The sequence below is a fragment of the Amblyomma americanum genome, chromosome 1 (genome assembly GCF_052857255.1).
Source record: "Amblyomma americanum isolate KBUSLIRL-KWMA chromosome 1, ASM5285725v1, whole genome shotgun sequence".
Taxonomy (NCBI): domain Eukaryota; kingdom Metazoa; phylum Arthropoda; class Arachnida; order Ixodida; family Ixodidae; genus Amblyomma; species Amblyomma americanum.
Window position 1 is genome coordinate 250,983,125 of NC_135497.1, and position 17,866 is coordinate 251,000,990.

The 17,866-nt window shown below is 47.1% G+C and overlaps 1 protein-coding gene across 3 annotated transcripts in view; it reads left to right on the forward strand.

Moving 5' to 3' along the window:
* The window catches only part of Glut1 (Glucose transporter 1), a 56,671-nt gene extending 39,192 nt beyond the window's left edge, over window positions 1–17,479 (forward strand). For all 3 annotated transcript variants that reach the window (XM_077648942.1, XM_077648943.1, XM_077648944.1), the window contains exons 15-16: window positions 11,719–11,855; window positions 13,270–17,479. In XM_077648942.1, coding sequence (XP_077505068.1) covers window positions 11,719–11,816 — 98 coding nt within the window. In that variant the 3' untranslated portion in view covers window positions 11,817–11,855; window positions 13,270–17,479. The remainder of the gene's footprint in view (window positions 1–11,718; window positions 11,856–13,269) is intronic.
* The last annotated feature ends 387 nt before the right edge of the window (window positions 17,480–17,866 follow it).

Here is a 17,866-nt window from a genome sequence, read left to right on the forward strand (position 1 = left end):
GTATTTAATGTATCACACGACCACCCATCTAAACAACTTTTTGATAAAGGAGACATAATGCCAATAAATCACCTGTATGCATATCGCTTGATTTCTAAATACAAAACCGAAAGTAAAAACTATATTTTGTTCATTGCAAACTGGCTTCATTGTGCAAAAGAAACACACCCTATACAACAAGGAGCACCGATCAGCAACAAGGAGCAAGGAACGCCTGCAACGAAAAGAACTGCGACATTTTGTTTCAGTTATATGTAATCGGGTATATTTTTCTATGTTTTTGTTTATTTTTTATGTGTTACGAAGTGTTGCATTTGTGTTAAAATTGAATTTTTGTTAATGCATTCCTGTATTCATTTCATTGTCTTGCCGTTGCTTCTTCCTATGTGCTGATGCTGTCTGCGTTCTTTTTCTTTTGCAAATTATGTATCTTTTGTAGGGGAGGGGAGAGGCCGTGAAGCTACAATTTTTGCTTTTTCTCTCTGCCTCCCTCATCCTTGTGATGAAAAATAAAGGCAATATTATATTATCATTACCGTTATATTATATTCCAGTGCAATGTCTTTACCCAGATACTCTACATTTTCTATTACTTATTCAACAATCGGGAGTATTTCGAGCTGCAGTTGCATATTCGCCAAAGGCAGCCATTAAAAGCTTCTCGTTTGCCATGAAATCAATGCGAGAAGTCACCTTTAAGCTGCTAATTTCAGTAATTATGAGGATGCAAAGTTAAGGTGTGCATTATACCCCCGTCCCCGGCAGAAATTGTTCTGGAAAGCAAGCGTTTCTTGTGCCTTATCTCACATACTTTGGAGTTTACTATTGGTCAGGCCGTCTGGTTTGACCTGCGATGACTTTTTTCTGCACGCGCGCGCTGTCACGAGCAAAGCGAACGCCGCAGAACACCCCGAAACACAACAGTCCCTCATAGCTTGATCTCTTACTGCTGCATCACACACATAACACGAGCTCACTTCAAGCAAGGGGCGTGGCCCAATGGGCGAAATTGCCTGTTTTCGTCTTGGTTTTGCAAGTTTCGTGCGTTCTCCGCGGCCTTTTTTCTCCTGATTACAGGCGCCTTGTTTTCGATACGCATCGCAGCTTTTCTTCTCCTGATAACAGCGGCCTTGCATATCGCACCTTATGCACGCTATCAGAAATCGCATGTTTAGTCCACTAGACCAGAAGCAGTTGCGCCGATCACGTAGGTCAGGAAAGCTGGAAGGCAAGTGTTAAAACCTGCCAGGCCACATCAGAACTTGCCGAGCGGCTTCTTCACAACTTGGCCACAAAGATGTTTCCCAATAAGACAGCTGCATTATTTAGGCGCTCTTGCATATATATGTGAAGGTCTTGTTGCAGCGTTTTGTTCAGTTTATTATTCGTTTTATGTTATGCAACGAAGGTATTATATTCCCTCCCCTCTATCTTCTTCTTTGCGCCACCTCACTACGAATAGCCTGGCGCCAAACCTATGTTCTGTGCGTCACTAAGCAAAGAAGCCGCGTCTGCATGACGTCAACGAAAGGCGGCTTTTTTCTCCAGTAATGGTTTATTTATCTTCCCTTTCGTATCGCTTTTAAAGACACCACAACAGGGGGAAAAAGGTTATTTTCATTGCCGTCGCACAGCTGCATAAACAAAATTCGTCACGCGTGTTTCTGGACAACTATGTCCTATAGATTACTTTTTTTCCTCTTTCGATGACAGCAGCAGCACGGATGAGAGCTTCTCGGTTGTGTTCAATAGCCCGCGTCTTCCTGCGCGCTTTACCTCAAACGTGGTTTTCCAACTAGCCCAGACCCATTTCTCAATGAGAGATCTATTGCCGTGCTCGACGACTATCGAGCGAGGCAGCAAGCCAGCGTCTCTTAGAAACTGGAGCAGACGGTTCCGTGGAAGCGAGTAAGGCGGCCTGTGTTGCTGTGACTCCGCTTTGTTAGCTTAGCCTGGCGGGGACAATAGGATTCAAAATAAATAGTTATAAGAGGCGGATTTTGTGAGGTCTCTTTGTGAATCAGTTGCTTTAAATAATTTTTCTATGTGTTTTGAAGGAAAAAATAAATTTAGTTAAATTTGTCCTCGAATAAAGCGACTTTATAGTCACTACGAATTAGGAAGACGTCGTTACATCGCATCATCAACCTACGTGTAGTCTATGCCATCCAAAGGGAAACGCAACCATCCGACTTATTTTGTTGCGGTACAAGCCACTAAGGGAAGCAGTTCAGAAAATATGGCCATTTGGTTTCAGACGTGTCCTCAGCTTTTCAGAGCAGTGAGACGACGGACCACTTGGAAGAGAAATATGACATTACTACGTAGAATTTTTCATACAGTGCAGCAAAAAGACAAAGGCAATTCAGAGAATGTCGGAAAAGTGGGTATTAACTACGCAGAAATGATAATTGGTAGGTCATCCTCCGCGCTGCTTGTATACAAGAGAAACTTGGGGCCTTGTGAACAGTCCTTACGTTCAAAACGTCAAAAGCAATATAATATTCTATGGAATTATGTGACTGTAATGTAGTCAATATTATCACTATCAAGGAAGACCAAATAACCGCTGTCTTTTTTCAGTGCGGCCGTTGACTTGGAAATAGAGCAGTCCGTCATAACTTTTCGATTGTCGTGTAGTCGGAGCGAGTGCATCATGCATAAAATGCACTCAGGAGTGCCAAAACACTGCTGGCACGAGTGAAACAACCATGTACTGTCTATTTCCAGTTCAGCCGCATTATTACAGTCGCCACGCAGCCGCACAGAAACCGTGCCACACGCACAGTGCGCTGTGCAGGACCGGCGCGTGGGACCCGAACATGCCACAGCGAAGGGGAAATGGCGGCGCGAGGCTTCCTCACCCTGAAAGCTGAGGCGAACGGGAATCCACGCACACTACCAAGCAAGAAGTAAATTTACCAGAAACGTACTTTGCGACATCTGTAATAGGCTTCAGCACATATCTGGAAGATACGTTCCTGGCCGCTGCAGTGGCTTGGTGGTTATGGCGCTCAGCTGCTGACCTATACTAAAAGATTTTGTGTACAATGGAAGGTTCTAAGGTTCCGTGTGATCTTTTAGTGCTGATAGGATCGACTGTTCAGCTTGTGGAAGAGCCGCATGACAGATCGCCATCGTTACGTTCATCGAAGTCTCCGAAATACGCGTGTTCGATCCCGGCCGCGAGGATAGAATTCCGATGGAGGCGAAATTCTAGAGGCCCGTGTACTGTGCGACGTCAGTGCACGTTAAAGAACCCAAGGTAGTCGAACTTTCCGTAGCCCTTCACTACGGCGTCGCTCATAGCCTGGGTCGCTTTGGGACGATAAAACCTTATAAACCAAATTAACCGAAGATACGTTTCGAAGACAACTCTGCATTCACTAGACGTGCCTTTATTCTGCTGAAAACGTCGAATTACGCCCTATAGTAAAAAATGTTTGTGTACAATGGAAGGTTCTAAGGTTCCGTGTGATCTTCTAGTGCTGATAGGATCGACTGTTCAACTTGTGGAAGAGCCGCATGACAGATCGCCACGTTCATCGAAATCTCCGTTCAGAGAGCAGTGTGCCGTGGTGTGGGGGGTAAATGCTACGCAGGATCGACCTCCTGCCTGGCTCCCTTTCTTCGGTGCATGCTTATGTTTCCAGGAATTTTTATGTGCGGGCAAAGTTAGAGCAGGATGCTGCATAGTGTGATCGTGTATTACGGGTGGCGCGACGCGACCTGCATGGTTAAGTCGGACTTGAAGCCTCCAGGAACACAAAAACATTCGAGAGAATAGCAAGGACCTTTCATATCCGGCAACCCATTGTGAAATAATGAAGAAGAAAAAACGCACAGCTATCTGGCGTTGCACAGAGGTGCTTTATACACCGTGATCAAACCACGCGGAAATTGATAAAGGCTTTTCATATCGCAAAGGAACACAATTGCGCCAGCAAAGCGTCAGTTAGCCTCGTTGATAGAGATAGCCTTCCTTGGTGGTCTTTGAGCGTCGCGTGCATCTCTGTCTGCTGTTTTATCGGTTTTAGTAGAACATGTGATTGACTTTGTTTTTCCTTTTAAGCACCAGGTGTTGCTATTAAAAACTTACCTAGTTGAGAGCCAGCGCTTGTCCCGTGTCCTTCTTGATCTTGTTCGTCGTAGTTGGCGCTGGCTTTACGAGAATACATCTGTACCAACTCGCCCAACTGAACGTTCTGCTTAGCCGTGAGGGTCGCCAGCCAGACTGTTACCGACTAGGCCATGTTGACTTAGCTGAGGCACAAGGAGTGGGGAAGGGGGGGGGGGGGTGATGTGTGTGACGTTGGCTTAATTTGAAGCATAGTAATATGGTAATTAACGAAGTGAACTAGATACATGATAAATAGCGAGATACTAATTAAATTAACATTATGTGCGTAAACTGAGCTGTGGAAGAATTGAAAGACAATGAAGTGGGAACTGTGATGTGATATTGTGATAAATGTGTTAATGTGAACACAGAGCAGTGAGTGTGAGAAGCGACCGCTGAAGGGAACCATCCACGCTGTTGCGTCATGCACTTAACTCTTTTCGTATCGCAAAAAAATGACCGATTTTGAGTGCTTAAAAATAAAAATTATCTCTTCAGGAAGTGCTCAATGCACTGCGCATTGTAATGCGTCAAACTGTAGCTTATTGATTATACTTCCGAATGAAAAAAGTGCCTGGGTTGTTTGTGCAAAACTTTTCAAAAAATTATTGGTTAAATACGCTGGTAACAAAAAAAGAATACAAGCAAAGCAAAAATAATCCACTGCACTGAGCCAGAAATTGATTACAAAAAATAAAATATATGAAACACATGTTCCTGGCTACCATTCTTGTGATTTTCAGCTGCGTACATAAGACACTGTACTTTCCGTGGCCTTTCAAGTTAGGCATCATGACTGCTGTGCCACTAGAGAAAGCAGTCGCGTGAGGACATGAAATGTAGGTAGATGTGAAATGTGCTGCACATTACACTTGTTCTTAGTTCTGCTCTTTTTTTTTACAGCAGAGCTTGCAGTTCCTACTTTTTACATTTTTTGGTATAGCGAATGGATTTTATGGGTGGAAAGGGGGCGTGGCCTTCGTTGACACCATTATAATAAAAAATGTGCTGGCGCATTCGGTAAAATATCTTGTCAGTACGTTGCAAAAACCCTAAAGCAACAAATAAAACCACACTCGTCATTTACAAATCAGGCACACTGATAAAAACAACGTGAACGGCAAAATGAAACGCGCGAGCACGCGATATGTCACGGGTACAGTGTCCTTTCTAGGACACTGTAGTCACGGGCCTCTGTGACGATCGGAGTCTCGCAATCGGAACTGAAATCCGACCATTCCACATGGTTGTCTACTCACCACTGCTGCTCTAAAGAAAAGTGCTCGATGTAGCTTTTCGCCTTCCAGGAGCGCGCTACGCAACAGACGCCATGGCCGCCGACTGGCGAAGGTCAAAGTTTCATTTTGTAGCGAGAGCTTCACTGGACTACCAGTGGAGCATTTCGCGGTACATGGGAGAGGAAAGTTGTGTGCATGCGCCGTTACCATGGCAACCGGAGAGGAGAAAAGTGCGGCTTGCGCTTCGCCGCGGCCGCGCGCCCGCTACACCGTCAAAGTCGAGCGTGACGTCACGCAGATGAGCAGTTGTGCGCATGCGCCGATACCATGGTAACCAGGGAGACCCCACAGCTGCGCCGCGCTCTTCGTCCCCGCCTCGCCGCACGCCGCTCTATCACCCGAACCCCGCGTCGTCGCATGCGCAGCATTGCGTATAAAAGGCGGAATGTAATCGGCGGCTGTATCGCAACGCTTAATATGGATGCACAGAAGGATAGTCCAGCTGCTGCTAAACGGCGGTATATGCAAGAGAAGATTAACTCTTCCGATCCTTAGGCTGTCGCCTGGCAGTTCGCTTGAACCAAATAAGAACCCTGGAGTCTGTGTGTACATGAAACAACGTATCACAACCGTCAGGCATCTCCCTTCGATCGCGGTAAATAATGGTGAAGCCTGCTGTGTTCGGCTTCTGGAAAGCGGCATTATCATCCAAGGAGCCTAAGTGGCACTGGAACATATGTCAAGCAGACGATTGATGTGGTCGTCACGTGTATACCAGCCTACGGCATGGTTTCACAGTTGTGTGTCACTTTGGGTGATATCAACAGGAAACAGGACTCTCTTAGTGAGTGTATGAAAGAAAAGTTTGGCTTTAATTTAGCTTCGGACCCTCACGTCCAGACTACAGAATGGGGAACTACTATAGAGCATATATACTAAGGAGGCTCTACCAAATCGAAATACTGTATCGACAAAATTGAGACCGCTGCATGCTGCTTCACAGATCATCGGACAGTCTTCGTCTTTGTCAAGCAAAATGAATAAAAGATGTATATACCCACTGTCTCTCATTGCTAAACGTACAGCGACCACAACAAGCTCAGTCAGGGAAACGCACCTCTCGCTGCGTATATCCTGGAATAACCGAGCTACGCCACTGCCAATTTTTTCACGTCGCCTTCTCGTGTTAGAAAATGAAAAAAAAAATGAAAGAAATAAAAATGGTCTTATGGAAGCAAACTAGATGGCGCAGCTTGCCCGCGAGCGCCGGATAGAATTTTTGGCGGCTTGTTCAAAACGTGAGTCATATATGACCCATGGCTTATCGCAGTAAGGAAAGAGTTTAAAGGCGGAGCTTGAGTGTCCCTCCAGTTTTTATTTTTTTTTATTTTTACCTTCTGGTGTGCCAAGCTCTCATTGTCCACTTCTGGGCCATTTCAGTTATTTTACAATTGGTATTACGCTTGCAGTACATTAAATTTAGAAATACAGCACTTTGGACGCACGTGTCTGCCTTCACCAGCCTCTACTTTGCCATTGCAGTGTCACTTGTGTCAACCTTAGATTGAAATTATTCTAACAGACTCCAAGTCAGCCTATAGCACCTCTAAAGCGGAGCTCCCTCGGACAAATTCAACCTTCGAGCACTAATCTGGCTAAGGAAACTTCATGTAAAATATTTGTGGCGTGCTTCCTGTGGCTTCCCTTTCACATCGGAGGGGTAACACGACAACGGACTGCGTTGTGCAGTATGCTCGGTCCCGCCCAGTGTCAGCGATAGCTCTAAAAGACGAGAATTTCTCAACATGCTACTTCGCTTCGGCCTCCTCTGCATCTGCGTCTGTTGTGTGGTACGCAGAGTCTGTCGTGGAATTCACTTTTTTATATCGCCTTGCACACCGCATGGCTGCGTCACCTCTCCGCGTCACCTATCTGCTTGAGATGCGCCGTTGTGAGAGATGTCCAGCACTTTCCGCTAATGTGTCCCTGTTTTCATGAGCGCGACAAATTTGCAAAATCTGAGAAGGTAAAATGTGCCACTGGACGGCGTCCTCCGCGATGTGTTCCCCGAGGATCTGCGAACTGAGAAGCGCACAGTAGCAAGCCTGTCATTGTAGTTTTCATTGGGCGCTAACCTTCTCGGCCTGCAGCAGGAAGTGCACTTCCTTTTTAGCTATGAGACAGGCAGAAACAATTGCCGGTATGATTAATATAACGGTTAATTCCGCCTGCACCGCCGCCGCTTTCAGGCGGGCAAAAGCTGTTTTGTTTTTATAGTTATTTGTCGCTACTGATTGTTTGATAAGTTTTTTCTGTCTTTAAACGAAAAGAATATATTTAATAACGAAGTTTTGCTGTCGTGAAAACAAAAAAAAAACCTCTGCAGCTTGATTCTTGTTTATTCACGCACGTCACACACGTACATTCATGAGCCGCTTAAGCATTTGTATACTTTTATGAAGTCGAGAGTGGGACAAAAACTCGTCCGGTAGGGGTAAATCGTACTAACGTGAAATTGTAGACTCAAAAACAAGGCGCCTTGTTCACAATGAAAAGAGAAGTGGTGGCGCGAGCTTATGTATACGCTTGAAAAGGGGGCGCAGAGAGTGTGCGTAAGCCGTTGTCAGATTTCCACAGTTCAGAGGTTCAATGTGCTACTGGTTGTTTGTATCGTCAAAGATTCCAGATGAAGGCGAGGGTTCTTTTTTTTCAGTTGCAAGAACGCGTGCCTTGTCCCGGACGATATCATGCTGATTCGATAAGGAGTGCTCTGCGATAGCGCTGGAGTCCACTTTTTTTATTTTGACGCCGTTTTTATGTTATTTTAGGCGCATTTCAAAGCTACCAGTTTCGACAATGTAGACGCAGTCACAGTCGGAGCAGGAAATGCTGTAAACCACGCCGGGGTGTCTTTCTTTCGGAAGAACGTCCTTTACGTTCACAAAAGCATGACGCAGTTTTCTGGTCTGAGCATGGTCGATGTGGACGTTGAAGGTGCGCAGAATGCATGCCAACGCCTCGCTGATTCCAGGGGTGTTGGGAACAGCGGCACGAGTGAAGACACGGGAGTTTCACATGCCTGTCGACACAGCTGTGCTTCGACCGATGCCATGAAGGATGTCGAATAGTCGTTGCGTTAAAGTTCTTGCCGCACCACGTCAAAGTATTCGGGAGAACTGCATATGCGTTGGGACCTTTTGAATAAGGTTGTAGCAACCGGTATCTTCTGTGTGGCTGAGTGGACTGATTTAAAGTTGAGGTAACGCCCGGTGTGTGTAGATTTCCTAACAAATGCCGAAAGATAGTTTGCCCCTATCGCGTTTTACCAAGACGCCGAGAAAGGGCAACGCACCGTTCGCCTCAACTTCGTTGGTGAAGTCAAATGCGTCTTCTGTGGAGTTTAAAGGTGACAAAGAGGCAGGAAAAACATCTTTTTAATCATGCAAAAGCAGTAGTCTGCATATCTGAGGGAAACTTTTGGTGGATGTGCGAAGGTTTCAAGGGTGTGGCGTTTGACGGTCTCCATAGTGAGGTTCGCGACAGTCACAGAGATGGAGGCACCCATTGGAGTGCCCTGAATCTGTCGGTAAAACAAGCCTCGAAAGACGAAATACGTGTTGCTGAGGCAAAACTGTAGGATCCTGCAGAGATCTGGGACATAAACAGGGGTTCTTTCAGGTCAGACTTGACGGCAGAAGAGCAGACTTGTATGGCAAGTTCAACAGGGGCGCACGTGAAAAGCGACTTCCCTTACAAAAACTCTTTAGACAGTCCATAGACTTTTGTCTATCATACTTTGTAGACTCTGTATAGAGAAACTCTAGAGAACAGTCTATAGGAAATACAAATCCTCTAGACAGTCTACAGACAATCTATAGATTTATGGCCATACAGTTTTAGTAGACTTTTGTCTATAGGAAAACTATATGCTATGAATAGACAAAAAGAAATACCTATGAGAAGGCAATAGAGCCTATAAGAAGTCTATAGACTGTCTATAAACTATTACAAAGGTTGACGTCAAACGAGTCCAGGAGCTCGTTGTCGTCTGGTGAAATTTCGCTTACCTTCTCGATGAAGTCATTCGAATTTCGTACGTGTGTCAAGCCACGACTTACAAGAAGCGAGATGATGTGATGAAGGTAACCGGATATACTGTGAAGTTGGGAACGACTGCAGTCCACGAAGGAACGCATCGCCATACAAGGCTCCTGTGCGTTGGGCAGTCCGTACAGAGCGGGGGCTGAACCGTTAGTGCACTACAGCCTGAGGCAAAGTGGCTTGTGTATCGGAGGGACGAAATGGAAGACGTCGGCGAGAAGTTTCCGTAAATCGCGCTGCATCTTTGCGGTTGAGTCCCTGTCGAGTCGGCAGTAGGTGGCGGTAGTCTTTGCATCCGGCTTACATAGTCTGTCCGGTACAAAAGGTCAGTGGTGTTGCCTTTGTCGGCTGGAAGTATGACGAGATCCTTGTTGTTGTGAAGGCTCTTAACAGCTTGGCGCTGTACCGCAGTCAGAGGGGACAGGAACTGCCTCGAGCGGCACCTGGAGAGAACGCTGAGAGTATGAAATTTTGCTTCAACTCGACGCATGACTTCCACTTGATTAACAGCGTTCTTCACAGCACACACCAGCTTTCTTAGCATCCTGGGTAGGTCCAGTTTTGAAGTTCAGGCCGAGGTTTAAAACAGAGAGTTCAGCGTTGTTAGGAATATAGCACAGAACGTTGTGGACAACCTTTGCAGGTGCAGCTTTGGAAGTAGTTGATGGGAAAGGGACTAGCCGATGTAACTTGTTTTTATGTTTGGTTTATAGCGGTTTACCGTCCCAAAGCAACTCGGGCTATGAGGGACGACGTAGTGAAGGGCTCCGGAAATTTCGACCACCTGAGACTCTTTAACGTTCACTGACATCGCACAGCACGTGGGCCTCTAGAAGTTCGCCTCCATCGAAATTCGACCGCCGCGGCCAGGATCGAACCCGCTTCTTTCGGGCCGGCAGCCAAGCGCCATAACCACTCAGCCACCGCGGCGGCTTCGTTTTTATGTGAAACTTCAGCAGACCGAGAATGTATTGTAGCCTTATGATTAGCATGCAGCTGAATGCTGGCAAATTTCTCCCGGTAGAGCGATTGCAGGCGACGACGAGCGAAGAAGGCTTCATTTTCCAGGGCTCTCGGCTTCTCTTCGCATTCTTGTAACCTGGCTTGAAGAAGGGAGCGTTCAGCTTTGGCGACAACGCTGTGTCCGAAGCTTGTGCACAGGATGGATCAGACAAAGCGAATGAGGAAGGGCTTGGGATTTGCACGTGAGGTTAAACTGAAGACGGCCTTTGAACGATGCCACGCGAGCAGTTAGGGACACGTATTGACGAATGCTTGTCACGATGGGTTGGCCGCACGCCCGGCGAAGGTTAATGAAGTCGAAAGTTGGACGAGAGTTTTCGCCCAACTCTCAACTTCATTAACCTTCGCCGGGCGTACGGCCAACCCATCGTGACAAGCAACCGTGCGCTCTTGACAGGACACCATCTAATGTACATATACAAAGCAACAGCGAAATGCAATACTGTATTCACACGTAGTATTGGTTTATAAATTTTTAATTCTTAGTTCTCCGGTAAGCATGTGCGGAATTCTTCTGAGGACAAGATGGCGCTGGCAAGGGGTATGGCTGTACATGCCTCAAAGCTACATACAATAGAATATTAGAAGCTGTATTACGTATCCGCCTATGTCATGCGCAGGGGCGCAGTTTGAAATCAGGCAGACGCTCGCGAGCTGTTCTTGTTTTCCAAAGCAGTATATAAGTGTGCATAATACGGGAATTTCTTTATACACCGAAGCATTTCATATCTGCGACTTCTGACGCTGTACGACATCTTGATTGTAAGTTTCCCTCATCAACACGCAGTTAAATATGTCACGAATGTTCCCTCTTAGTTAACATAAACATGACGATCTTAATTTTTCGCTTATCACTCAATGCTATGAATATTACCTGGCATACGTCTGTGCCGAGTCGAAGTGATGCACTGATACGTGGTACACTGGTACGTGTGATATGAGATATACGTGCCCCTAGCGCTTATTCGCGAGAGAAGGCAGACCTCAAGCAATCGTAATCTCCACATATTTATTCCTCCTCATGCTCACAATATTTTCCTTTATGAAATGACTTCTGTCTGAAAAAACCGGAGTCGTGAGGGTGACTCTCGGCGCATACACTGACGGAGGGCGTGCGTTGTGCGTCTTCTATGAAGTGATACTGTGGCACAATCTCCCGTGTCATTGTCTGCGGGGGTGTCGTGATTGAAATGGTGTCCTGATTGAAAATCGCGCCTCGCTATTGTCTGGGCGCAGGTTATCTCCATCAGCATCACCACCACCACCACTGTCACTACGGAAAGTTCCACAACAGGAAGAAAATTGAACTCAATCACCTAGAAGACCAACTGTAACCATACTTGTAGACCGAATCACTCTTTTTGAAATGACAGGTACGTGGCCTTTTGACATTCGTTGCTCCTTTTCTCCGCACGTTCGAGTGGCTTCAACAAGTGCATGTGCATGTTGCGCGCATGCTCTTACGAGGCATGAATACTGCATTATGGCCTCACTGGATACAACGCTGCTCCTTAAGAGTGAGTAGAGAAGTGACTGCAAAATGTACCGTGCAAGTTATGCTCAAGCCCGTCGTTCGCGTTCCCTTGCGTGCGCATGACAACACGTCGGTGCACCTAGCTTCTGTGGTAAATCTGGTCAATCTGCAGGGAATATGAGCTAAATTTTATGCGTTTTGCTTCGGTTCAGCCAATGAACACTTACATCCAATAAGAGCTGGCTTCGTACAGACAGCGGTGTCGTCCAAGAATGCGCACGCCGAATAACTCGCATAAAGTACAAGTTAGGTTCGGCTTTTTTGCAGTACCTCAACGCGTGCAGTGAAGCAAGCTTTCGGTATTTGAGCGGCAACTGTGCTAATAAAGGGAGACCGCTTGTTCCGCGGTTTCACTTTGGCTGAACTTGCTCGTGCAGTCTTCATTGTTCTATAAGAGAACTGCATTTGAGTTTCAAGGCAGCTTGAGTGAGCGTTAAAGACACAGGAGCCACACGCGTGCATAGAATAGAGCTTGTCTTGCGTGCATACGTTGTACCGTGATCTTGATTTTTCGCGGAGGCTGAGTTCGGAGGGGAGTCAGGCTCAGCTGAGTTCCCTCGAATCACTGTTGTTCGACGAGATGCGCTGACGCTAGGAACCGAATAGTGTGACTTCTTGCATTGGCAACGCACGCGAAAACAGCGGCCTGGCGCTTGTGCATGCTTCGAAAGTGCATGAAGATAATTCAAAATAAAAAAAGGACAATTCTTAAATCATTACACGGTACTTCTGGTGTGTGCATAGTACACAGCAGTAAGTGCTAGAGGTCTTGGCAATATGCGCTTGTCAAATGCATGACCAGTTATTAAATGCAGTGAGATACGCTCCTAAAAACCGCCATAAAATTGCTGGGAGTTCTGTGACTACAGTTTTAGCTTTCCACTATAAAATTGGTCGGTGTATAGGCAACTAGAGTGTTCAAACACAGAACATTGGAGGTATCTGGCATGACATCTGATTCGTGGAGCAGTGCACGCTGGCTCGTTTGCAGATGGCAGATCCTGATGCCGTGACTTCCCGTAGGTCTTCAAAGATCGAGAAAGCAGACCATCCAGTCTTGCCCACCAAAAAAGAAAACAAAAATGAAAGAGAGGCTCAAGGATCGCATGATTCGCAAGTCCCAATGATGCATGCGAATGTGGCAGCATTCAAAGGCGCGATTGCGTTCCTAATGCAGGCGGGCAGAGCTTTTATCAGCAGTGCCAAAACGAGCAGCTAAACACGAGGTATGGTGAAACGGGGCGCTTGTGCAGGGCGACCGCACCGGGCTGCCAGGTCCGCAAGGCTGCTCTGGCGGCCGGTAGCGGGAGCCGACCCTCCTGTCCGGACACAGTGCAATCTGCCAGCGCGGCTGCGTGGCTGCCTGCAGCAGCGGCAGGGTGTGTCTTCTCTGGCGAGTCTCGCGGCGGACGCAGGCGCGCCCGGCGGCAGCGCATATCAATTCCCGGACCGAGGGATCGAGTCCCTTCTTCCCCAACCTTCTTCCTGGCACCTTCGTGGACTGCGCCGAAGCTGGGCCGGACACCGACAAAGAACAAGCTATGCATTCCCACTGATGGACTCCTCCGTGGGCGCGGATGCCTGTCGCCGAGCAACCAAAGAATGCCACGACACACCACCCGACCGACCGACCGACCTACAACAACCCCCTCCCGCCCTTTTGGTTTGCCCTTTCGTCCGGAGGACGGAGCCGGTGCTGTTGCCGCCGGTGCTGCCTCCGCGCGTCGTTTCACGCATTGGTCGTCCGGTACCTCCCGGCGCGAGTGAGAGCGCGCCATTCAGTTGTTTGTACACACACGTACACACACACACATACACACTCAGTGGGTAGCGAAAATGGACTTCCCTTGACAGTTATGCAGGACAACGTTTCTATTGTATATTGTGCCTTGAGTTTGGGATCCTCGTTTACAAAAGCTCGTTGGGCTGGAGCCAGGATGAGCTTCCCCCTCTCTTTTTTTCCCTCTCGTTTCGCACCGGGGGCATCCGCGTCAGAGTACGCTAACATGTACAGGATTTTACCACTATAGCGTTACAAAGAACGAGTGTAGGAAGAGAAGAAAAACGTCAGCGGAGAGGCCTGCGGTAGTCTCCTAGTTTACTATGTGTAAAGAAAAAAAATAATGAAGACATCATGCTCAAACGTGTAAAAAGTTTGTACAAATGCGAGTATGTTTAAAGAAAATTATATATATATATAACTTGCGTACACAGATATACTATATACACATACGCGAACAAAGAGAAAAAGGTAATTAGTGAGAGGCAGAGTAATCTTTCAAACACCCTTGTTGTGCACAGGTTGGGCAGCATTTTCCAAACTGATATTCCTGGAGGAGACTGATGTGAAGCTAGAATGAAGCGGCCCAAAGTGCTTGACTGACGAAAACGTAACGGGGCAACTGTCCTCCATGTTAGAATCTTACTTTTCGGCCTAATTCACAGCCAGTTTTGGTGGGGTCACGAGATGCGTTTTATTGTTTAGTTTAACGGTCACTCTACAGCCACCTGCATGGGGAAACTTTTCGCAGCGTCTTTGTTTGCTTTGGGGAATCAGGTGCACTGTTTCCATGTGCACTTTGCTGGCTAAAACATTAGCTCTGTGGGATGGTGGCCTTGACTTCGCATCGAATCTTGAGGTGGAGAGAAGGCTAACTGTTTAGAAATCGATTCTATCGGTTATAAATATTATTATTAGCAGACGAATGGCCTTGGGCTCTTGGGATGTTATCACAAAATTCTCATCTAAAGTGGTGACCGAAGCACGACTGGCATGAATCAAGCTGTCCTCGCCACGTCCGCTTCCATGTATATGCTGCTAAAATGGCAACATCCAAGAATGACGTATAGTAGCGCCTAAGGTATTACCTTTATTTATGACGTGCTTAGATTGAGGACAATCTGCCTTTCCCCAGAGCGGCAGGCGTCGGAGGCGCCGAAACGGCTGGTCGCTCCCCCGTGGAGCTTTAGAGAGCTTTCTTTCGGTGACTCCCTTGTCAGAGCGTTCGTTAACTGCACGCCTTCTTTCCATCTCTGCCACGGGCTAAGACTGGGCCAGGTGAAACACCTAACAGCCATGCGACGCAACGTTTCACAAAAATGTCATATGCCTGCGTCGCAAGCACGTGCAAACGACCTTTCCAAAGACGAGACGATGGCATACATCCACGCGGTGGAGCACGAAATATGGTATAGATGAGTGGGGAGGACAGCCACGCATGCACAGTGGTGTTCGTACGATGGCCAGGCGAATGCCTGTAAGGCTAAAGTTTTTGTTTGTCTGCATGTAAGACTGCAATGAAAAGGGCTCAGGGGCGCGCTGCCAGGTTGTTTGAAGTGTTGCGGTCGGCGGCTGACGTGATGCGCGGACCGAGACTCAAGATGTAGTCCTCAGGCAAGAGCTGTTTGTAAGACAGGATGGGTGCTTGCGAGTCTTATTCGCAGATGCCAGCGTACAGTAGCAGAGTGATTTCGACGCCTTTTTCGTTCATTTGTTTGCTTCCTTTCCTGTCCGTGGAAGAGGCATCTTGGCGAAACAGCCCAGACGGCGAATAAAGCTGCGATCAAACAGAGTGCAAGTAGGCGTCTTACATGCGGCTAAATGCGGTACACAATCGTGTGGTTCTGGTTTTTAGCCACCTGCAGGGTACGCGACTGCGCTTCGCATGGATGCGGTCTCGATGCCCGGGCAGGTTCTTTCAGGCAACGTCAAGCGGGCTATGCGGAACGCCCGCTCTAGACCTGTAGAAGAACGTCTGCTCACGCCTGTAGGTTTGTAGACTACAATGCTACTTAGCTGAGGCTGATGCTAGGCAAGGGCCTGTTCAAAGATGGGGAGGATGTACACATACGTGCGCCGCGTGGCACCAGCAGCATCCGTCGTGTGTGCTCCCGCCGACCAGACGTCACGCATTCGTTCAGTTTCCCGGTGTTTGGTTAGAGAACCTTTGAAGAAGCAATAACTCGAAACATTCTGCTAAAAAAATAGAGAAAGGAAGACATTCAGTGACCACTGTAAATTTTGGCAAGGTTTCTGCCTCGTAGTAGGGCGCCGAGCTAACTCGGATGGATTTACTGCTGCTGCTTCGCACTTTTGACGCCAGCTGTCTTTTTTTCCCTCTATAGCCTGGCTACGTGCGTCTCTGTAAGGGGGAGGGGGGAGAAAGATAACGAAATCACTTTTTGGTGCTCCTCGATGACAGGCGCTTCTCCCCTGTGAGAGACGAGTTTTTCCTAAAAGCGCGCAAAAAAAAATGTCGCTCGTCGCATTTGTTGCTGTAGTAACGCTGCTGCTTTTGGGTGGTTGTAGGTGTCGAGAACTGTGAAAAAAAAAGGTGTCTATTAGACAGTAAAAAAAAAAGTTGTATGTGAGTGTAGTGTGCATCAATGCTCAGTTGTGTAAGCGTCCGTTCACCCAGAGCAAATTTCTTGGAACAAAATGGTTGGCATGTTGAACAAGGGGACATAGGGGACACGTGCTTTCGGAATCATATGGTGCATGTACATTTTATACATATACCCGTTTTGAGAAGTGATTTATAGAGTGGTTACAAACGGCGTATATCTGAAAAAAAAAATGGTCAGCGTAGCTGCAGAGAGCAGGCACGCCTCTCCAAACCTACAGGCTGCACATTTTCATTGCTGTTGTTGTGTTGTTGTTTTATTTCTGTGGTTCTGTCCTTCCTGTACTGTTTTTCTTTGTTGTTACTGTGCAATTTATTTTTTTCCACGACTGCAGTCTTTAGTTGCGCTTGTATTCAGCCGGTGGTGATGATCCGCCTTACCGAAGACTTCTTTGTAGTAGACCTGTTGCACTCTTCCGTCAAAAAAAGAAAAAAGTCATCGAGCTGCCAGCTTCAGCTCCGAGAATGAGCGCGCCCTTGTCTCGTTGGCTACTTTTGTGCCGCTGTCGGGTCAGGCCGATTGTCTTCAGACTGTCGTTTGTGTCACTCATCGCCTGCACTGCACTTCAGGGGCGGCACAACGCTGGCGTTGCCGCATTCAAAACAGCGACGAGGGTGATTAGACAGAAGCTACCTTGTCGGCCTTATCTGGCGTTCCTGAGAACCGTATCTTGCGCCGTGCGGAGAGTGTGACAAGTCCTGTCGCCTGCTTCACTGTTGAGGAAGGCATTTCCGTTTTCGTTCCGGTCTTCCCTCTTTCTTTTTTGCGCACATATTTTGCGGGTAACACAGCAAAAGCACAGACACGAATGCTCACACACCATTTCTGCCCCGGAAGGAGATGAGAAGCAGACGATCAAGTGACGTGTGCACAGCCGACGCCACGAGCCGGTCATGCTGCATAACGCTATCGTAGGAGGAAAGGTAAACAACCGAGACGTGACAACAAACTCCTTTTGTTACTTTCCCTCTTTTTTCTAGAAGAGTCTATATATAGCACATTCCTACGGATACTGGACGCGTAGTCTCCATAGGCGAGATTGATTTTTAAAATAACCGTAAAAAAAAAAGAAAAACATGTGTGGATCTGAGGCTGCGGTGAAGTTTTTATACCTTAGCTCGCGGCCCTCGCTCGCGTCGCCGCAGGCTCGGACGCCCTTTCTGCGGATCTCTTTCTCGCTGTCGCCTGCCGGTAGCGGGCCCGGACGTTGGACTATTTACGTAGTATAAATTGGCTCTTTCTGTCACACATTCTCTCTACACTCGAGATCACTCAACAGTTCGTGATGTAAGGTGAATACCTCCTACACACCTCTGCTTTCTTTTAGAGCTGACAGGATATATATATTATAAATATATATATATATAATATACACACACACACATATATAATATATATATATATATAGCTCGCTTTTGATTTAACTGCAGAACTAGATATTCCTCT